This window comes from Myxocyprinus asiaticus, chromosome 25 (genome assembly GCF_019703515.2).
Source record: "Myxocyprinus asiaticus isolate MX2 ecotype Aquarium Trade chromosome 25, UBuf_Myxa_2, whole genome shotgun sequence".
NCBI lineage: Eukaryota > Metazoa > Chordata > Actinopteri > Cypriniformes > Catostomidae > Myxocyprinus > Myxocyprinus asiaticus.
Window position 1 is genome coordinate 14642203 of NC_059368.1, and position 22857 is coordinate 14665059.

Consider the following 22857-nt stretch of genomic DNA (forward strand, 5'->3'; position numbering starts at 1 on the left):
TTAATAATCTTTAGTGTGCTGTTCCTTAGTCACAGCATAAGCAACACCATTTTAAGTCAACAAGTATCAAATCAACAGTCTACACAGTAACATTCCTCAGGATTTTCTTAATTTCCCTGTTGACAGAAACCTGCCAGATCTACAAGATTACAGGACTGAACTGTTTATGTAATTGAAAACTGAGTATTGGCTCTTGAGAGGACAGTTTAGTGAAAGCCAAGCATGATGTTCTCTGATGTAATTTTTTCCAGCTCAAACTTGTGTTCTTTTAGAAATGCTTGACTTTCTAAAGGCTCTATTAAAAGACAACTTTTGGTCAGCTCAAGACAAAAGTCTAGTTTTTGAAATTGCCGCCAGCTGTTACTGTTCTTTTCTTCAAGCTAAAGATTTTGGGTTTGGATAATGGTATTTTCCTTACATGTGACGCAAGAGTGGAGAAAAAAACCTTTTCTTCTTGTTTTGGGGTTTTAAAGATGGATAATTTCCATCTTGAAAACAACAAAACAGATTTTTTTCCATCCTCCATCCTTCTTCCATCAATTTCAGTTTCATGTTTTGTGTAAAAGAGTGTTTTGTTTGGAGACAATTGTTGCAGTGCTTGGCAGCATCAGTGCATGCTATTATCTGTGCTGTTTCCTGGGTAGGGTTGCACCAGCTGTGCGTAAGGTCTTAAGTTGAAACGTAAAGTTCACACTAAGGGCTTAGTAACTACTAGTTAGTTTGTAACTAATTCAGTGTAAAATTTGTACACAGACATGTTAAACAGCCTTGAATTTCAGTTTGATCTTGTTCAAACTTTGTTTGCTCACGTAACTGTCAGCTGTAATAAATGATATCCTCACTGAAATATGATACGTAATAAAACAAGATTTCATTAATGGTATATTTAGCCTATGTAAATAACAATATTCAATAACTGTATCTAAAATGAATAAAGGAAAATAAATAAATAAATACTAATACAACAGGCTGAAAAAATAGACATTTATTCATTTTAATATCTATTTTATATGTTGAAACTTGACACTGGGCGGCGTACACAGGAATGTGCACCGTTAGATCTGGTTCATGCTGAAGAAGTATGTTTTTTACATAATGTTTTCTCCCGTGAATGTAAACAAGTGTAAATGCCGACATCATATATTTCAAAAGGACTGAAGCCTGTCAACCAAAACATGAGCTCATTGATGTCATTAATGAGTCTGCTTTTTATTCCATCCATTACTCCTGTTCGGAGGCTTCCGTAAATATTTAGTTTATACGTAGGTTTACATCCTACCTAAGTTTAATGGTGCAACACTCAAATATTTAGTAGTGCGTAAATGTGACTTAGTGCCCATTTATACCACAACTAGGCTAAGTTGTAACTTACATATAGCTGGTGCAACCGGCCCCAGGCCTTCTCTGGTACCCCCATGGGGAATCCTGAGTCAGCATTATAATCATTTGTGAACTTGGAAGAGGACAATAAAACTATTTGTATGTGCACTGCATACATTTTCAAAGTCATATTAGTGAAAATGTGGTACTCTGCGATTAAAAAACCAAAGTCCCATGCCAGTGCTTTAAATTTAAAAGCCTAGTTAAACCAAACCTCTATGACTTTCATTCTTCTGTGAAACATAAAAGATGTTAGGCACAATATTAGCCTTAGTCACCTTTATTTTCACCACTTCTTTTTTGTGTATGGTGACTGAGGCTGTCAGTTTGTAAAATTCTACCCAACATCTCCTTTTGTGTTCCAGAAAAAAGTAATATGGGTTTGGAACAGCGTGAGGCTGAGTAAAGGCTAATTTACACTTACTGGGCGAACAGATTTCATGTCACCTACAAATGATGATGAAATGCAGTGATGTTTTTGTTCTGCCAGTGTGCTTGTTTGGTGACATTTTAACTGTTCCTGCACATCTCTGAAATTCTTGACCTAGGAGAACACTGCTGGTCGAAGAGCGTCGATGACAGTGGTGTAGTAGTGTCTGAAGAGGTGGGCATACTGTGAATTTATGAAAGAAAATTATGTCAAGCCTTTAGACAACTAGCCAGTTAGCTTCTGATAGGAGGTGTATTGAATTGGAGGTGTACCCTTGGATATATTTTAAGGTCTACCTTCAAACTCAGTGCCTCTTTGCTTGACATGGGAAAATCAAAAGAAATCAGCCAAAACCTCAGAAAAAAAAATTGTGGACCTCCACAAGTCTGGTTCATCCTTGGGAGCAATTTCCAAATGCCTGAAGGTACCACGTTCATCTGTACAAACAATAGTACGCAAGTATAAACACCATGGGACCACACAGCCATCATACCGCTCAGAAAAGAGATGCATTCTGTCTCCTAGAGATGAACATAATTTGGTGCAAAAAGTGCAAATCAATCCCAGAACAACAGCGAAGGACCTTGTGAAGATGCTGGAGGAAACAGGTAGATAAGTATCTATATCCACAGTAAAATGAGTCCTATATCGACATAACCTGAAAGGCTGTTCAGCAAGGAAGAAGCCAATGCTCCAAAACCGCCATAAAAAAGCCAGACTACAGTACTTTTTGGAGAAATTTCCTCTGGTCTGTTGAAACAAAAATGTAACTTTTTGGCCATAACGACCATTGTTATGTTTGGAGGATAAAGGGTGAGGCTTGCAAGCCGAAGTACACCATCCCAACCGTGAAGCATGGGGGTGGCAGCATAATGTTGTTGGGGTTCTTTGCTGCAGGAGGGACTGGTGCACTTCACAAAATAGATGGCATCATGAGAAAGGAAAATTATGTGGATACACTGAAGCAACATCTCAAGACATCAGCCATGAAGTTAAAGCTCGGTCACAAATGGGTCTTCCAAATGGACAATGACCCCAAGCATACCTCCAAAGTTGTGGCAAAATGGCTTAAGGACAATAAAGTCAAGGTATTGGAGTGGCCATCACAAAGTCCTGACCTGAATCTGATAGAAAATTTGTGGGCAGAACTGAAAAAGCATGTGCAAGCAAGGAGGCCTACAAACCTGACTCAGATACACCAGTTCTGTCTGGAGGAATGGGCCATAATTCCAGCAACTTATTGTGAGAAGCTTGTGGAAGTCTACCCAAAATGTTTGAACCAAGTTAAACAATTTAAAGGCAATGCAATCAAATACCAACAAAGTGTATGTCAACTTCTGACCCACTGAGAACGAGATGAAAGAAATAAAAGCTGAAATAAATAATTATCTCTACTATTATTCTGACATTTCACATTCTTAAAATAAAGAAGTAATCCTAACTGACCTAAGACAGGGAATGTTTTCTACGATTAAATGTCAGGAACTGTGAAAAACTGAGTTGAAATGTATTTGGCTAAGGTGTATGTAAACTTCTGACCTCGACTGTACGTAATAAACTGTATAAACTGCATTGTAACAAATATGAGTGTAGTAATGTTCACGTTAACACGTTATCTTGTATTACCATATACTGTATATAGCCTACATAAACATTAATGGTTATTTGTTTTATTTGTGTACTATTATGTGCTTTTCTGTGTATAGTGAAATTGTTTTCCTATTTAGAAATGTAAATTTAAATGATTTGATATCATAAGAAAAAGACACCAGACTGCAGTAAAAGGCAAAAAAATAAAAATAAAAATAGAATCAAAAACATGCAGTATTTTCACAAAGTTTAATTGCTTAAGTTAAATTTAAAGGTAAATATATAAATATTTATGTTTAGCAGGGAAATAAATTTGCAATGCAAATTAGGATTACTCCAGAGATGCTTGTGCATCAGACGTGTAAATTTCCTGCCCCTTACTGAAACGGAAAATATTATTGGTTAGCAAATATCAAGTCTGAAATGAACGTTCTGATTGGTGGATCAGCTTTGTCGGACTGTCTGTCTTGCCAGTGCCATCAGTTGCACTCCCGCAGCTCCGTGCGCTTTCACACTTAAAACCCTAACCCACATATGTATACACAATTCACTCAGCGGTGCTGTGGCATTGCGTTAGTAGATTGAAAGTTCCGGGTCAAAAAATGACTCGTTGTTCTGGCGGCCATACGTATCATCAATTAATTCAGGTGGGCATATGCAAAATCCTAAGAAAGATAGGTGATTGGTTAAATATTATGATGATTGGTTAAATGATTGGTTAAAACTAATAGTGGGTGTTGTTTGGACGTGACTTTTTTTGTTTGTTTTTTTGTTTTTTCAATCGTGCGTGCCAGCTGAGGAGTTGTTACCTAGGTTATTGTCGTTAAAATTGATAACTTTGAAGCCCATCTCTCAGAGAGTGTGCGGAAGTATACTTCTTTTACATGATTTGCAACACAAACTCTACAAAGACAGTGCTGCCACGACAAATGAGCAGAGAGAGATTGGAGTTTTTAAAAGTGGAAGGGGCCGTGACAAGTTTAATAAAGCAAAGAAGTGACAGCGCTAAAAGCGGCAGTCCACGGAAAGAAAAACCTGCATTATTGGCTTTACTTGTGGCTGGAACAGTACGTTAAACACCGTGACATCACCCTAAATGAACTCATTTTAAAACAACACCACGCTTAAGTATAAACGCCAGCTTCGTTCGCCAAGGGTGCGTTTGTTCGCCCAAGAAAAAAGTTTGGCTTCTTCCAAAGTATAAACCAGGCTTAAGGGATGGCAGAATTTCATTTTTGAATGAACTATCCCTTTAAATCAGTATTTTTAAAAGGTGTATGGACAGTCAGGCATAGTACCAGACATATCCAAGTAAATTCACCCAGCAAACAGCTTTCTATGAGAATGAAAAATAGCATTTCTGAGATATTGGAAACTTATAGTAGATATTATGGAAAAAGACCATATTCAAAATTATATGTATAGCTGAACAGTTTATTGCCATTTTAGTGCTTGCGATGAAATACAATCATATAACATTGACTGACTGTTCAATGGCTGTATCAGACTGAGATGGATGGGTAGATTTTGGTTTCTAATCTTGACTGGGTGAAGAAATCAACCGCAAAGAGATGTTGCTTTCAAAATAGGTCGATCACCGGTTCGCGCCCACAGATAACATGGACCTATGGCAGTAAGAAGGTATTTAACAGCCGGTACAAAGTTTTCCTGAAGGTTTGCACTAGCAAGCTGTTTCAAACCACCGCAACAAACTCAAAAACACTTTCTTTTTGGCCAGATTTTGTTTGAAATGACGTTACACCCATTCTTCTATTTCGCTAGAAATATATTGCCGCCTTTAAATTTCTTCCATTCATTTTTCTAGCAGTGGTCTGTCTCCTTCCCCATATACTGTCTCTGGTTTACTGTAAATCACTGGTTCTGACATTATCATTGTGGGTGTGCAGCTTAAACTCTCATCAGGCCCATACGTAAATCTATTCACCTGTCATAGCTGCAAAAGTACTTTCAGACTGACCTACTGTGATGCTCTCTGGCTTATAAAGTTTTTATTGGGGCTGGAGCGAGTCACACACATGTCTGCTGTAAAAATGAGGGAAGTTACTGTCCTGCTGCCCATAAGCTGTGCACATATGTGAAGATCTCCTTATGGAGAGCCTTCCTTACTGAAAGTAGACCATACAGCATCTGCAGAGTGATGATGTAAACCATCATGCTATTAAAGGTGCCTTCTAAAATACTCACTGCTTGTGTTTGACAGTTGGCTTTTATAAGTCAGTCAAAACATGGGAAAATTAGTCACAGCCTGACCTTGTCTTCCAGGGATTCTCATTGTGTCAGTTTAACTCAAAGCATGCTCAATATTGCTTACTATGTATTTTAGAAATCACACCAAATAGTGTTAATTTTCTTTATAATAATGATGTTTCTCCTTCTTCTTAACTGCCCTGCAAAGCCCAAATGTACTTACTTCGCCAAAACTGACACTGAGAAAATGGCTTCAAAGTTTTTTGATTCTCTTGCCAAATGTGGATTGCAAAATAGTCTCATTCTGTTTTCTCTGAATCTGAGCATTGTTGATACAAACCTGTCTTGCACAAGGACAGATCATAGTCTAAGAGCCCTGATTTCGGTTATATAATAACTTAATTTTTACAATGTGTACTGGTTACTGAGATTTGCATTATATTTTTGAGTAAACACATAAAACACTTCTTATGATACAACAGATTCACAGTTATTACTTTTTATTGCATTACAAAATGTTAAGAATGCATTACTTGCAATTAGGTTTTCAATCATGAAATCAGAGCCTCAAAGTGTCAATTCCCTTTTTTTTTTTTTTTTTTTTTTTTTTTTTTTGAGCTTTTAAGGTAAAGATAATCGCTCATATAATTGTTGATCAATCCAGAGGTGTTTTGCCCAAGAACCTCTCCTTAACCCCATTTTTCATCATGTGGGAGTCATCTGTTGTGTTTATTGCTATGTAAAAGTGAAGGCCAACATGTGACTGACCTCTATGAACCATCTGTCTGAAAAGAGCCCCTAAAACGCCTCTTAACCTCTGGCCACCCAGCACATCACCTGCATTTTTTAAAGATTTACTTTCACACAGACCGTAGGTGTGTATAAACTTGCGTTTTCAAATGTTTAATTTGTGTTTTTGTTAATACTGAAATTACTTATATGTCTCATTACAGAGAGCGTTATAAAAGACAAAGAGTTTGAGGTGATGATGCAAATCGACTGTGAAGTCATGGACACCAGGATCCTCCATATCAAGTCATCTAGTGTTCCACCCATCTTGCGTGCCAATCAGACGGACACAGACTCTTTCTATCACTCAACCCCCAGCAACAACCAGCCTGCTCCCCCTGTTGGAGTCCTCGTGGGTTCTTAATTCCAGAAACCCACTAACTACAAAAATGTATCTTGTCATATTGTCGTTTCTCATCATCATTTATTTTGTTTGTTTTTGGTGGCTGTTTTTGTCAGACTGGCAAACCAGAATCTGTTTGAGTACTACCAAGATTAATTAACTGGGACAGAAAACTGAATATGAAGTCACCACATCAAAATGCATATGCACAAAGTGTGCCATTCAATACAAAAGTCAGAACATTCCAGGGCATTTTTCCCCCCCAAAGACTGCTGTTACCTTGCTGATCTGGCTTGATTGATTAAAATGTTAGTTTATTTCCAAAACATTTTTTTTTTTTTTTTTTTATGTTCTCCAAGCAGACACACAATTACAATTAATGTTCAGTCAATTTTAAGATGTCTTTATTGATGTCATGGTTCAGTTGCATTTTCAATTTATTTCTCTGCTATACGTGGGAGCGGTCAGAAATGTCGCACTGTGCTTACGTTGCTTTGTAAAATGACTTGAAATGAATATTTATGAAGCTTACATTTTTGTACCAAGCTTGTTTGGTACACATTTAAGGCTCATAATCTTTAATACTACTATTCTCAAAGAACCGGCCCTGGCAGTTATTCTTAGTTGCCGCTTGTGAATTGAAAATTGTGTTAAAATGCATTTACCCTTTTAACTCACTTCTCATAATTGAATTGAAAAGCTTCTTCTCATTCAGGACACTGCTCTAAATATATTTCCAAAAAAGAGTGCAAAAGAAGAAATATTATGGTGTTATAATAATCCCTCTGCCTTCGCTTCGAATGTTTGAGTTAATAATTTTAGATGAATTCTAACTGCCACAAATTTATGCAAAATCTGTCAATTCATTTGAATACACGTCAGGGCCTCATATTTTGCTGTGAGGCTTAATTGCACTTTAACTGAGGTGCATTTATAAAGACAATTGTTGCCATATAACTGGTTGTTAATTTGAAAATTTATAAGAGACAAATGAGTCATTGATTTTGTGCCTCATCTGTCCTTATTTACTGTGTATTTGTGTCCATTAGTCTGGCTTATTTAGAGGTTTGCATCTTTTTCTCTTGTTCAGGATGTTGTAGTTGGTTCTCAAATGCCCTATTCCCTTAAACAACATTTTTGGATTTAATGTATTTAATTTCCGCAGTTTTGGAAAGACTTCTTGTTTGTTCCTGTACACACAGTGACAGAAAGGAAAGGAATTTTGTAACAATGCCAAGAAAGAAACACTGGACAAATACTAGCACAAGTTTGTGGGTGATTTGTGTATATCTTTTGTTTCACGACCCAGGCATACTGTAGTTCTCTGCAAACTTTTTTTGTAGTAGGAATATGTTGGTATGAATTTGCTCATTGAAATTGAAGGTTTATGAAAGTAAAGGCTATGAGGTACAGTAAAGTTCTGATTGTAGCTCTTTTAAAAAAACGTCATGGTTACTTTCGTAACGTTGTGTCAATGTAGTGACACTAGGGGTCACTCTTGGGAGCCCCAAACACTTCTGCTTTTTGAAAAAAGGCCAATGGGAATTGGCGAGTGGAATTTGCATGCCACTCCCATGGACATACGGGTATAAAAGGAGCTGGTATACAACCACTCATTCAGGTTTTGTGCTGAGGAGCCGAGACAAGGTCCTGGCCATTTCAGCGGGTAGTTCAGTGTTGTGGCAAGTGGGACACAATGTCTCGTTCCCTCCATCAGGGAACGGAGGTTATGAAAGTAACCAGGACGTTCCCTATCTGTCACTCACTCGACGTTGTGTCGATGTAGTGACACAAGGGGTCCCTATACAAAACGCCACAACTAGTTGAACTGTGTTACGTGGACTGGTAGTGTGAGACGGGCAGACCGCTGTGTGCCTCGTAGCCAGCGCACCAGGCTGTCACGTAACCTCCCCCAATGCTCTTATGAGCGTCGAACGGTCCTTCGGGAACAAGTCGACTGCCTGACAAATAGGGACAGGCTAGCCCAGCCGTGGCTTCTTTTCCTCTTTTTTCTCCCCAAAAAGAATGGAATTTGTTAACCGACTAGGGGCCATAAATGTCTACGTCGGGGGGGTGTCACTCCCAAGGGGAAGACACCGCAGAGACCACACCCCGCCCAGAGAAGGGGGGGTATTTTGAGTGGAAATACATCACATGGTCTTACCGAGTCTTGTCGGAAGTATGTCATGTGGAGAAGTCGCATGGTAGGTCCTACCCGAGGGATGAGGAGTTTCAACAAACATGGTGACCGGGGGCAGAGGGGCCTCTGCCCAAGAAGACGCAGTTTACCAACAGGGAAATGATTTAGCGGAAGATATCACATGGGGTCACCTACGGGGAACCAGCACATGTGGAGCACCTATCCTTGCACAGGGTCTGTGCAAGTAGGCTCACTGGGGGAAACGCATATTTGCGTAATCCCGGGGGCCAGCTACCTGTGCTCGACCGAATCGACTCCAAATCAGCTGGACCACCTGGGGGTGGAGTCTCCACTGTCCCCCGAGCGTAGCCTGTCGTGACAGCGCGTCCGCCGCGGTGTTGAGGTCGCCCGGGATGTGAGTGGCTCGCAGCGACTTGAGGCACTGCTGACTCCAGAGGAGGAGATGGCGGGTGAGTTGTGACATGCAACGGGAGCGTAGACCGCCTTGCATGTGTTGTCCGTCCGGACCAATACGTGCTTGCCCTGGATCAACGGCCGGAACCTCTGCAGGGCGAGCAGTACTTCCAACAACTCGAGACAGTTGATGTGCCAACGCAGCCGCGGGCCAGTCCAGAAGCCGGCAGCTGTGTGCCCATTGCATACGGCGCCCCAGCCCGTCTTGGAGGTGTCCGTCATAACCATGACACGCCTGGAGACCTGCTCTAGGGGAATCTCTGCCTGTAGAAATGCAAGGTCGGTCCAAGGGCTGAAGAGGTGGTGACAAATCGGCTTGACGACCACGCGATGTGTCCCGCGGTGCCATGCCCATCTCGGGACTCGAGTCTGAAGCCAGTGCTGAAGCGGTCTCATATGCATCAACCTGAGCGGTGTGGCCACTGCTGAGGATGCCATATGCGTCAGGAGCCTCTGAAAAAGTTTCAGTGGAACCGCTGTCTTCTGTCTGAACGCCTTCAGACAGTTCAGCACCGACTGTGCATGCTCATTTGTGAGGCGCGCCGTCATCGAGACTGAGTCCAACTCCAAGCCGAGAAAAGAGATGCTCTGAACCGGGGAGAGCTTACTCTTTTCCCAGTTGACCCGAAGCCTCAGTCGGCTGAGGTGCATGAGCACCAGGTCCCTGTGCGCACACAACACGTAGTGGCGTTCTCGCCCTTCATCGAGATGAAGCAGACGCCGCTGAACCTGGGCGGGCACCTGGCGAACTGAATCGCGTAGCCGAGTCAGACGGTCCGGGTCAGCCATCGTGATGGGTTGGAAAGCGCGAGCCATGTGTTGAAACTCTGGGCGAGGGGGATCAAGGGGACAATCACGTCGGATGTACCGGCGGGTGGGGCCTCGCGGCGGGGTGGAGCCTGAGGCGCCACGTCGAGGGGGGTCGAACCCCGTGGCCGTGCTGAGTCCAGAGACATCGAAGCACTTACCTGGCTCCTAATGCCCACCATAAGATTGGTCGAGGAGGGGGGAGGAGGAATATTGTCCCCACAGTCCGTCGGAACCAACCCGGTGTGGGCATGTTTGTGCCACAGATGGGCACACAGCTGGCGGGGGGTACGCCGCTGGAGCGCCAAACCTGCCAAAATGGGATGGTGGACGGTGGTCGTGACGACGGCAGTACGCACCTGACATGTGACCCAAGGAACAAGACTCCCACTCTTTTGTTGAAGTTTTGGGTACTGCAGCCTCTTGGGCATGCGGTGAAAAATGAAACAAAAGATTCTCCTCCCAGCCCTCCACCGGGGGATGGAGTGGTCTGTCCACCAGCTCCATTGAAGCGGGTCTCCTCGTCCCTGGGTTGCCCGCCTCAGGGGTGCTTCGAAGTCTTCCTTGGGTTCTTGGTGGCTGGCCGTGAGACGGGTGGCATCTGCTTCCGGCGGTGGGCTCCACGTCAGGGCCGGGCTGCGGGGGTGGGCTGCGGCGGAGCTGGTGATGTTGCTGCAGGAGGACACCCTTGAGCAGATGGGGTGCGGGGTCTTGAGCCGCGCCGGGGTAGGATATGCTGTATAGCCTCCGTCTGCTTCTTCACCGCCGAGAACTGCGACGGTGTCGCCGAACAGGCCAACCTGGGAAATGGGGGCGTCAAGGAACCGTGCCTTGTCAGCCTCTCTCATCTCGACCAGGTTGAGCAAAAGGTGGCGCTCCTGGACCACCAAGGTGGACATCGCCTGCATCAATCCCGGGTCAGAACTACCCTTGTGCAGCTCTTTTAGAGCCTTGGCTTGGGGTACCTGCAGGAGAGCCATGGCGTGCAGGGTGGAGGCGGCTTGTCCAGCGGCACCGTAGGCCTTAGTCGCCAAGGACGACGTAAACCTACAGGCCCTGGACAGGAGCTTCGGGTGCCCACGCCAGGTGGTGGCGCTCTGCAGGCACAAGTGCACCACGAGTGCCTTATCCACCTGGGGGATCACCCAAGAATTTCACACACTATTGCACTTGTGTATATGGTTGTGTGACAATAAAAGTGATTTGATTTTGATTTTGATTTGAGTGTCCATTGAGAAGGTCTGTGATGAGAGAACACTCTTAAAAGGAAAACCAGTACAATATATCTCATTTCAACTCCTGTTTAATTGCAGTTATGTTCTGAGTCGGACAGAGATTTGAGTTTAAGTGCTAAAAAAAATGTCAAATGAAATTGCAAAAATACAAAATATGTATAAAACATGACAAAAGATTACAAACAGTAAAGACTCTATAAAATTTATCAGAATTTGTAATACAATGAAAATGTGCCCAGAATGTCTACTGTTGTTCATACTCGAATGACACAAAGTTGCAAACTATATTTGCAAGTGATAGTGTGTAAAACAAAATGTTTATGAAAATAAAAAATGTATTTCTTTTTACATTCATCAATCCCGTGTTTAAGCTTTTATCTTACAGTATATACAATGTTTTCTACTCAATGTAAGAATATAGCACCTCAATACCTCAACAGTTTTATAATTCTGCCAGCCTTAAAAGATGTACAGCTACAAAAATAAAGAGGTCTGTTTTCATAGTGCAAAAGCAAGCAACAATAAAATCTAAAGAAATGATCATCAATGCACACTTGCAAAGCTCATGTGAAGTTTGGTAGTTATTCATTAAGAAATTCAACTAATGAAATTTGATGACTTTCTTTGTTTTTGACATCAAGATAAGGGTCTAGAAAGATTCTGAGGTCATTTTTGCACTTTGAAAACACTGAGCCAACAGCATATACTACAGTACATTAAACTACATAAAGTTGATAAGAATAGCTGAGTGAACTGATCCACAATCCACTTTAATATATTTAAAGTTTATCCTGACAACATCTGTTTTGTACAAGTACACGCACTTTATCATTTTGGTCTACAGTGGGTCTACATATGCAAATTGAACATTATAAGTGACCTGATGTCCGTTATCCCAGGCATACAACACCCTCTCTTTAGGGTTATAATCGATCTGAGTTATGTAAGTATAGTTGTTGCTAAAAGGCAAGCGAGGGATCATCTGAGTGTTAGTGTGAGTGTCAAAGGCATAGGACAAATTGGTGTCATGCTGATTGTAGCTCTCTGTTGCGTAAAGAACGCCACATACGATGAAGCAGTTGCCATAGCGATTGCGGCGGAGTCCAGTCCTCCATGTGGATTCACGCTTCATGCTCAGATCGTTGGGGTTCAGTCGACTCAAGACAATCACTTCCTGCAAGAAGCCCTCGTCATCCAGAGCAGGGTAGATCACCCAAAGTCCACTCTCATCTATGGCCAGATCCATTTCCGAATTTTCTCTCCATGCGGACACATCGTCGTTCTCAAAGACCGCGTCGTGCAGCATGGTCCAGGCAGCCACATAACGCAACCGGAGGTCATACTTGATAATGTCTCGAGAAAATGCGCGGTTGTAGTAGAAAGCACCATTGTAGACCACATGGCCAGTACCAATCCAGTTATAAGGCAGCTTGTAGGAATTAGTGAAGCGACCTTGAAGGAAAGCATGAAAATGAAAAAGTACTCAAAATTGCTTATTTACAAAGTTTGTTTGTTAGTAAGCATGTGAAAATAAATAAAAAACAACACCTTGTTTGAAAATATCCATGTTGCGGAACTCCAGTAGGTTGTTGCCATAGTAATAGTTTGTGATGTATATCTTGTCATCTTGAGCCAGCGGATCTTTCATCCAAGCGCCTTCATTGCGACCATATGTGTTATGTGTGACAGGTTCTGCGATTGTGGCCAAGGTGTCCTTACAAAGTCCTGTAAACAAAAACAGACCACTTGATAATTACAGCACTGTTTTAACCTTTCTTTGCCAAACAATCTGCATTTCCATGCACAGACCAATTTGACATCGAAGACAGAACCGTTTGGTTGATGAATCCATATTGGAAAACTGGAGTGCAAACTAGTGGCAAACCGATGTGTTTTTTTTTGTATGGTCGATGCCGATATACAAATAGTAGGATGGCCAAAAGCCGATAGTGCAATATACAGTATAAAATACAATTTAATGAAAGAATATTAGATGTACACCAAATTGCTGAATTTAAAATGACCTCTCTCAAATCAGCATTATTTCTAATGCTCTTTCAGGTTGCGTTGGAATTACTGTAATTATGAGATGACAACTCGGCGATTCTAGCAGGAGCTGTTGACATTCTCTGACCTTGTAAGTTATTAATTTCTATGGCGACACACACAATGCCAAAACAGCTTTGTTGTTGTTAACAGCAAAACATTTATCACTACATTAATTCACCTGTATATGTTCTTGCAAAATGTTTAAGGACAAAGAAAGTAATCCAGGTAACAATGGCATAATAAAATGGCATGTCAAACAATTTTTAATTAATGATTATTAGCCTTTAACTTTTGAGGCCACTGCAATTTTGGTTCCTTTTACATAACTTCACGACTGTCAAGTACTGTCAAGCTTTCATAGAATTCAGAGTTTACAACTTGTAATTACGAGTTCTACGAAGACGTGAATGAAGTCGGAATCTCGTAATTCTTGTTATTCCGACGTGATATGAACCCACCACTAAATTTCTATTAGCAAACATCTCCATCTGTCATAGGAGAATATCTGAGAAACCAATTAACCAAACCTGGCTTCTTTTGAGGTCCCTCCTTAAAGTTCTCTTCCACCACAGTTTTCACAGCTGTCCCTCTGTCCATCTCCTCCTCTACCTCTACCACTTCCTCTTCCTCCCAGCTTATGCTATACTTGCGTTTGCCAGTTTTGCTTGTGGTTGCTGTTGTTGTTGTTTTAGTAGTTGAAGGCGAAGTAGTTGTTGTAGGCGAAGTAGTTGTGAACAAAGACGCCATGGAGGTAAAGGTCTGTTCAGGATTTATCTTGGTTAAGAAAGTGATAGAGTCTGTCTTACTTTTACTGATATGTGGTGTTGTCACCAAGGTGTTAGCTACTCTTATGCCAGCAGCTGAGCCCAAGGTGTTTTCTGTTGCTGTTAATGTGTCGGATGGTGATTCTGTAATGGAGGCGGGTAGCTTATGGAGAGTTTGTTCTTGAGTTATACTCTCAGTTGAAAACAAAGGTTTACCAGTTTGAAAGACATCTTCTTTCAAGATTTTTTTAGTCACAGTTGCAACTTCAGTTGTCCCTTTGGTTATAATCTCTGTAATGGTTGGCACTGTAGTCATTACATTGGCAACAGCTGCTGTGACTGACTCATTTGTCCTTATGTGGCTCAGATTGGATGACCTGACCAAAATATTTTGAGCCTGTCTTACAGATGGAGTTGAGGGCTCCATGTTGCTTGCTTCCTCCATTTTATTGATGATGGTCTGAGGTTTGGTCTGTTTCTCAGAATTTATAACCATCAAATTATCCATCGCAGCAGGTGTTGGTGTTGTTTTATCATCTCCTTTGGAGCTCTCAATGGTGGAAAGAGCCATTCGAGCCAGAACGGATATTGGGTCAGAAGGTCTCTTAATTGGCATGGCAGAGTCTGACAGTCCAGTGAATGGAGATTGAAAGCTATTTTGTGCAGTTCCCCCTTTTGAAACTTCAGTCTTGGGTTTGGGTGGGACAGACCATGCTCTGATGACAGGCCTGAAGTGTCGAGCTTTGTAATGAAGAAGTTGTTCATCAGCAAAAAGGTCCATTGGGCTATCACCACTGAGATTCTCATCTACTGTAATAAGGAACAAACATCTTAGATAGGTAACTAACATAGGCAAAGCATATAACTCAAAACTGGTATCTAGAATCCTTTGATACTGAAACACTGCAGTTATACTTACAGTTCTCCTCTGTGTCTGCCTCTTCCACTGAGTCAGATTTATAGAATGTCATCCCCTTAACAATCATTTTTGGGTGCTTCTCCCTCCCATGACGCTCTTGTTCTTGCAAGGTTGCAATGGCCTTGTCTAGGTCTGATTCACTCGTCCTCTTTAGAAGATCTCCAACAAACCTTTCCTCAAACTTATTCTGCTAGCACATTAGTGACAGTAGTGACATAGTGACAGTCATATTGCTCCCACTGAGCTATGATGCTTTACAGAATAATATACAAGCCATACAGTATTTTCATTTTGAATAGACACAATTTTCTCTACAATGATTTTTTTTTTTTTTTTCAGATAGCATAAAAATGTGCCTAACTTAAAAACAGGTTTTCTTAAAAAAAGTATTTTTTAAAGGAATATTCCAGGTTCAATACAAGTTAAGCTCAGTCAACACTGTTTGTGGCATAAAATTATTTTCAACTTCCTTTTTAAAAAACAAAAAAAAACTGGGTTACAGTGAGGCACTTACAATGGAAGCGAATGGGGCAAATTCATAAATGTTAAAATACTGTTTCAAAAGAATTGCTACAAGACGTAAACAATATGTGTGTTACTCTTACCATGATTTGATTGTAATAAAATCACTTTCTAACATTTTCTGTTTAAAGTTATGTACCATGATAACGTAACACCTTAAATGACGATTTAAACAACTTTACAGCTCAAATAATAAACAAGTTTTTTTACAGAAGAATCAGTGTGCTATAGTAAATCATAAGCTTCACATTTCTGCCTTTAAACCCTTCAAAAACTTACAACATTTACTTCTGTTGTAAGTTCCTCACTGTAACCTCGATTTATCCTTTTTTTTTTTTTTTTTTTTTTTAAGAAAAAGAGGGACAAGTCGAAATTATTTTAGTGGTAATCAACATTCTGCCATAAATGCTGTTGATTGAGCTTAACTTGTAATGAACCCGAAATTTTCTTTTAAGGATTATATTAAGCAGAAATTGAACCCACTAGAACAAAAGTTACAGTACATATTATCATAGTTATATTAAATAGACGTTTACTATAGTTATCAATAGTCATGCCTTCTTTGCAGGCAAATTGTTTAACTTGCCATAAGCACCTTATATATAAATTGAGAGTAGAATAAAACAATCTGGCATAATATGAGGTCCCTTTTGACTCTGGGACAGATACTTTCAAGCGAGGCATAAGTAAATAAATAAACGTCAGCAGCAGGTGAGCCATTTCAGTTCAAATTATGTTTGGATTGTTCCATTATTACGTATTGCACATGCTTATTACATTATGTAAGGACTAGCCTAAATTGTTTTAAATAGCAATGGGGAGTACCCTCTCACCTCTATGTGCAGAAAAGCAGCTGCCTCGTCATTCTGCTCCCTCTGTCTCTTTTTCGTCTCCTGCAGTCGTGGGGGTGGAGTTGTAGGTGAGGATGTGGGCAGCTGTGGATTTGGAGAGGTACTCCTTGTGTTTGACCTCTCCTCAGTCTGGTTTTTGGAGACCATCTGTGAGGTGACCGCCACAATAGCAACATTAATGCAATGAAACACTAGGATTAAATTTTCATTTGTGGGGAAAAACATCTTGAAATATAGTTTGGCAGGGTTCTTTATTTCTTCCATGAAACACAAAAGGAGATGTTAGGCAGAATTTTAAACTCAAGTCACCATTCACTTTCCTTGTATGGAACAAAAGATGTAATGAAAGTGAATGGTGACTGGGGCTTACATTCTGCCTAACATCTCCTATATGGTTCCATGTAAGAAAAAAAAGTCATACTGGTTTGGAACAACATTAAGGTGAGTAAATGATGACATAATAAAAAAAAAATGTGGTGAAGTAAATATAGCCGAAAAGATGAAGATCATTCTACATTAAATAATAAAATAATAAAAGTGTGAACTTGAAAATATTTAGTGAAGTCTACATTTGTATTCAATTCAAGCATGTAAAAATGAATGATCTAGCTTATAAGTAAATATTATTTATGATTGTTTGTTATCTTTACAATGCATCATCATGCTTCAATCCTAAAGTAGAAAACCTTGTCATATTTATACACTAATTTGAGTAAATTTCACTGGTTAAAACAAAGTACAATTTACTTTACTTTTCGAAACTGTTGTTCCCAGCATGCACTGTGCTTGAATAATTAATGAGCTTGCATGGTTTCACTGTTTGCAAGTTTATTCAAAGTTTTTATTGTTGATTTTGTTATGTTTAGTATCTTCTTGTTTTGCCAAGTCTGAAGTTAATTCACTACTCAAAATTAACCACTGATGATATAAATCTTGTGTTGTACACCAGGTATTGAGGTCTGCCTGTGCAGATCTGTATTTTGTGTCTATTGTTAGTAATACAAGGAAATGTTGTCTAATAGACAACTTTTTATTGTCTAATAGACAATTTCCCTGTGGAAGGCTTTATGCCATGGGGAATATGATTAAATATGTTTAAGTAAAGTTCTAAATGTGAAATGTTCTACCATAATGTTGATTTAAATTTTATACTGTTTAAATACCATGTAGGCATACATCAGATTTGTAAGTAACCGTTATTGTATTAACTGTAATTATTTAAACTTAAATTTACTTACTAACTTTAATCAATATTATGCCATGAAGTTAAACAGATTTTACTCAATTTTATACCATTCAAATGTACTTAGAAAAACTGTGTGCAAACACTTGCAAAGTAACATTAAGTAAATCTTACTAGTAAAAATTTTTCAGTGTGGATGAACTAGCCTATCCCTTTAGGGGCCACAGTGTGGTCTATATAAAAACATGAGCATGCACTGGCTACTATGTATAACACTATGTGTAACAAAATTTGGCTATTTTTGAAATGTATCCATTTCAATTTCATAACTAAATTACATCAAATTGAATTGTGTCATGTTTAACCAAATTAAATTAATAAAGCGTAAAACATGTAGTTGTTTTTGTTTTATTTTATTAAAGATTACTCAATTCAATTTGATGGAATTTTGTTATGAAATTGAAATGCATGCATTTTTTGAGTGCAGGTGTGTTTAGGCATTTAATATAAGAAAATGTGGTGTGGTTAAGTTCAGTGCTGGCGAAGCAAACAGCCCTGTGACTTACTTTTTCTATGTTGTCCACACGATCAAGAAGCTTTGTGGTGACCGAGTGCAATTTCAGTAGGTCCATGCCATAGAAGGCACCCTCCAGCAATTCCAGTACTGTGGACAGCTGTAACATTAAGTAAATTCCATCACGGCAAGTGTTGGGTTTATTGAAGAGAAGGAAAATGTTTTGCATTCATTTTCATGCCATAATTAGGTTGGTTTTCAATAGTTGTGGCCTTTAATATCCATACACTGTCCAGTCACCTTGATATTATCTTTACCAGCCTGTTGCAGCCGCTTCAACCTGAAGTCAGCCTCACATGGGTTTATAGCTGACGGTGGAGCGATGCATGCACATTTGCAGTGAGGTCCTGATGTGATGGTCTCCACCGTGTAGAAATCCTGAGGCGTCGCGTTACCCTCCTGGATCCGCTTGCACGCACTCGCGCTCAGAGGTCTGACAACACATTTACAGCCACAGTCAGAGCCTTCTGAAAGCGCTTTCACTTTGTCATAATCACCCAGCAGCTACAAAGAGAAGAGGACGAATGCATTTTCCAGCCAGCAAAATCACCACACTTTGTCACAATGCAACATGTTGTATTTGACTGAGAATTAGAATGAAGGTTAATCAGTAGCAAAACACGAGAGCTTGGATTTTGGGATTTGAGAACTTGTACGATAAATATTTGTACTCGTAAATCGAAATTTACACTCACAGCACCGATGTGAAAACGATTTAATTGCCCCCACCCCCACCAAATACTGGTCTTGCTCTCTCGCATCAGTATTTACAAGTGCACAAGTGAGTTTTGCTACGGTTTTTCGCAAAAGTACTTGCAAATGTCAAGGCGTGAAGATTTCAAGTTGCAGTGCCAAATTTGAGAGGTTGTACGTGCTGATTTGTGGTTGTACTGCGAAAATGAATTTAAGTACAAAAGTTAATGTGTAATACAAGTTTGTGTCTGTAGTTGTATTTATGTGAATGTCATTTTGCACATTTGTGACTACCTGTCTGCAATTGTGAATTCAGAACACAAGCTTTGAATTATTGTCTGTGAGTGCAGATTGCAACATTCAACTTAAAATGTTTATTTTACAAGTTTTAATATTGGTGCTGTGAGTGCAAATGTAAACTTATGAGTACAAATATTTATTGTACAAGTTCTCAAATCAAATATGCAAGCTCTTGAGTTTTGCTACTGATTTACCTTCATAATTAGGGGCCGTAGGACCAAACACATTCTTGCGCTATAAAGATAGATGCAACGAACCGAACACGTGCGTTTCGAGGTGCGTTTTTTTTTTTTTTTCAGGAATGCCCAATTCCCACTACTTACTAGGTCCTCGTGGTAACCTCCAGGTGACAGAGGACAAGTCTCAGTTGCCTCCGCTTCTGAGAAAGTCAATTTGCGCATCTTATCACGTGGCTCGCTGTGCATGACACCGCAGAAGCTCACAGCATGTGGAGACTCATGCTACTCTCCGCGATCCACCCACAACTTACCACGCGCACAATTGAGAGCGAGAACCACTTAATCGCGACCAAGAGGAGGTTACCCCATGTGACTCTACCCTCCCTAGCAACCGAGCCAATTTGGTTGCTTAGGAGACCTGGCTGGAGTCACTCGAACTCTTGACTCCAGGGGTGGTAGTCAGCGTCAATACTCGCTGAGCAACCCAGGCCCCACTGAGGCGCATTTTTAAAAATTTATGTTTTTTTTTTTTTTTTTTACCTGACATGGTGTCTAAAAATGCTGCACTCCTGCACGTGACACTCAAATACATTTTTGTTATGGTTTTCATTCGTTTGAGAAAATGACATGTCATGTAGCCTATAACATGTATAACAATACATTTGTAATAACATTCATAACATTAAAGGTGCTGTATGCAAGATTGACAACAAGCGTTTGAAATCCAAATTCTAAATATTGGAGAGTTGTCTGCCCCGCCCAACACTCGAAGCTCATGCGGGTTGCCAGAATGTTGACATGCAAACTAGCCAACTTGGCATCCGTTTTAAAGGATTTCTGGGCTTTAAGCTGTCTCCATCTTCCAAAGGCATCTCCAATATTTATCCTTGTTTTACTACACCTCTGGTCATGGTGGTTTTTAGATGGATGGTGAGGCTTTTTAGGTCAGGTGGAATCTGTTATCTCTGATCCAGTTCGTTTGCCGGCTTCCATTGCTGCAGCACGCAGTGTTGTTTGCTTGCAAACTTGTTCAAATCTGGCAACCCGGCGGTGTCGAAATACTATTGGTGAGTGGGCAGTGGGCGGGATCACACGGGCCAAAACATAAACAGAAATTCCGGCCCGGAATGGAAACTTAAAAGTAGAATATACTGGCTGTAGCATTGTTATCGGAGAAGCCAGTATTTCAAATTAGCATGTATCCTAATTCTCTAATGACATATTATGGTCATTTTATGATTCAGTACAGTACAAATATTACATATAGCACCTTTAATGTGACTGAATCAACCTGACTAGTTTACCCCAACAAAAGTAATTTCACGGGTTAGGCTGCTAATGTAACAACTGCATGTTACCTTGTTTACAGTGTGTTAAAAATTAAATGATGAAGCAGCATTTTTACACAAGTTGAATAAACTGCACATATTGCTATGCTCATTTAACTGTGTGTTCTGGAAACATTGTTTGGCGATGCAAACCTATAAATGTGCTTCATGTGGTAATAAATACATTTACTGGTTTGTTATATTCAAAAATTGTATTTATTCTTACTGAACTGACCTAACAAAATTACACCAACGAAAATTATTATAAGACCTACTGTAGATCCTTAAGAGGAAACAATTGCATGTTATTACTTCTTTTTATAAAATGTGTTGTGAAATACCATGCGAGCTGTGGATAATATTACCTTACCTGACTTAATATATTTACTTGATTATCCATTTCCATTTGCAGAGTTTCATTTTGCTCCTTTGTCATCTCCAAAACTCGCTGGTGAGATTTTAGCGCTGCAGAAGTGAGAGTGAATGCCACGAACCATAAAACGCACCACATCCCCATATAAGTCATCATGCACAGTGTTTGATATAATCCCTTCGAGGATATGACACTTGTAGATTGTGCGTTAAAATCGAGCTTTTCCTCTTTAAAAACGAAAAACTATGAAACACATCTCCAACTGCACTGCCCTCCAGGTAGAATATCTGAGACGAGATTTTGCACAAGTCAAGAGGAGGTAAAGTCCCAGATGAGGGCAGGTGCCTGGTCCTCAGCGTTAAGCTGGTCTGAGAAGAAACAGGAGTGACGTTACATTTGATCTTATGTAAGGGGGCAGGATGGAGAGACTCACAGCGCCCTGGTCCACATCTACAGATGCACACACAAATCTTTTCATAGTCATCCAAAAATGGACTTCCCATTAACTTCTATTCCTAAAATAAGCCATTTATAATTACTATCGATTATAGACTAAGTTATTTATATTATTTAAGGCATTATTTATTTATTTTTACGAGCTACTTTTGAGCATCAAATCCTTAAAGTTAAGGTTTAATTTATGGGGACAATTTAAATGTTATAGCGCCATCTGTAGTCTAACTGGTGAAATCCATTCGGCGTCCACAATCCAGTACAAGTTCATTCTTTCCATATCCGGTGACGAAGTACTATAATTAACCACTAGTGGTCAGTGTTACCCATGTTACTGTTTGCGTGAGTAAAGAATCAGAACTCACTTTTTGGGGCCCTTAGTCGAGCTTTAACCTTCCATTTCCACATAAATGGTGGTAGCAAGCAAACTAATAGTATGTATGTTCTTCAGTGGACATTCATTTCATTCATTTCTGTCAAAAATTAAACATGGCTGTACTATGAATATGGTCTATAGAACGCAACAGTCAGGTTCTGGAAGTAAAAATGACATTTATTTTTCCATAGACTAATTGATTTTTACTGAAAACTTACAAACCTTTAAAGACACACACACCGTGAGCTCCGAGGTTGTTCATCGATTATATATGCTTCTGAAGCCATCAGTCCACTTTATTTGAACTTCATTGTGTAAAAATCGCATTTAGTAGCAGAGTTCCTGGTGAACAACTACGTTCCTTTGGTTCAGCAGAGAAAGATCCTCCAATCAGAGAACTGCGGCCAAGAAAGCCCACCTAACAAACCCGGAAGTGACCGTCCACTTCCATGACACATTGTGATTGACACAAAGGAGTCGGTCTCCCTACACCCTCAAACTACTTTTATGTTTGTATAAATTGCAATATTTTACAATAAATGTAATCTTTATTACTTTTTTTTTTTTTTTTACTTCTAATCAACAACCTAAAATCAATAGTTTAATATATTTCCATCATTTTTTATTTGATTACGTCATTTGCAATGCTTCATTGGATTGTAGTTCCTGCCCTTGTGAAAGAGGGTAATTACACAGCCTTAATTTGTTTTTTTGTCTGATTTTCAAATACTTTTTTGCTTCAAAACAAAGTTTGTAATGTTAAGATTTATCACTGAGCTGTTTGGTTTGGTTCATGGTTTAGAACTCTTATATTAAGGATTTTATAGAAAATATATGGAAGAAATGAATGGGAAAAATACTTCCGAAACCCAGGCGGCCGAAAGATTTGGCGGGCAC

The 22857-nt window shown here is 39.9% G+C and overlaps 2 protein-coding genes across 4 annotated transcripts in view; one reads left to right on the plus strand and one right to left on the minus strand.

The window, feature by feature from the left end:
- LOC127416388 (cyclic AMP-dependent transcription factor ATF-6 alpha-like) overlaps window positions 1-11750 on the plus strand; it is a 60497-nt gene extending 48747 nt beyond the window's left edge. The window contains exon 17 of one of the 2 annotated variants that reach the window (XR_007893099.1): window positions 6562-6700. Coding sequence is in view for 1 of the 2 variants with exons in the window: in XM_051655727.1 (XP_051511687.1) it covers window positions 6562-6761 (200 nt within the window). In the remaining variant the exon portion in view is untranslated. Of the gene's footprint in view, window positions 1-6561 lie in introns of both variants that reach the window. The other variant, XM_051655727.1, reaches the window with a different exon arrangement.
- Window positions 11751-12223: 473 nt separating this feature from the next.
- On the minus strand, window positions 12224-21481 carry LOC127416383 (olfactomedin-like protein 2B). Of its 2 annotated transcripts, none has more exons than XM_051655715.1 (8): window positions 21129-21481; window positions 18499-18762; window positions 18251-18358; window positions 16484-16648; window positions 15129-15315; window positions 13973-15019; window positions 12945-13121; window positions 12224-12848 (listed from the first exon to the last, which is right to left on the minus strand). In XM_051655715.1, exons 1-8 carry the CDS (start codon window positions 21285-21287, stop codon window positions 12235-12237), a joined length of 2721 nt encoding a protein of 906 aa, XP_051511675.1. In that variant the 5' UTR covers window positions 21288-21481; the 3' UTR covers window positions 12224-12234. The 2 variants fall into 2 exon arrangements, with proteins under 2 accessions (XP_051511675.1, XP_051511676.1); XM_051655716.1 differs by having other exon boundaries at window positions 18499-18691; window positions 21129-21260.
- Between the last annotated feature and the right edge of the window lie 1376 nt (window positions 21482-22857).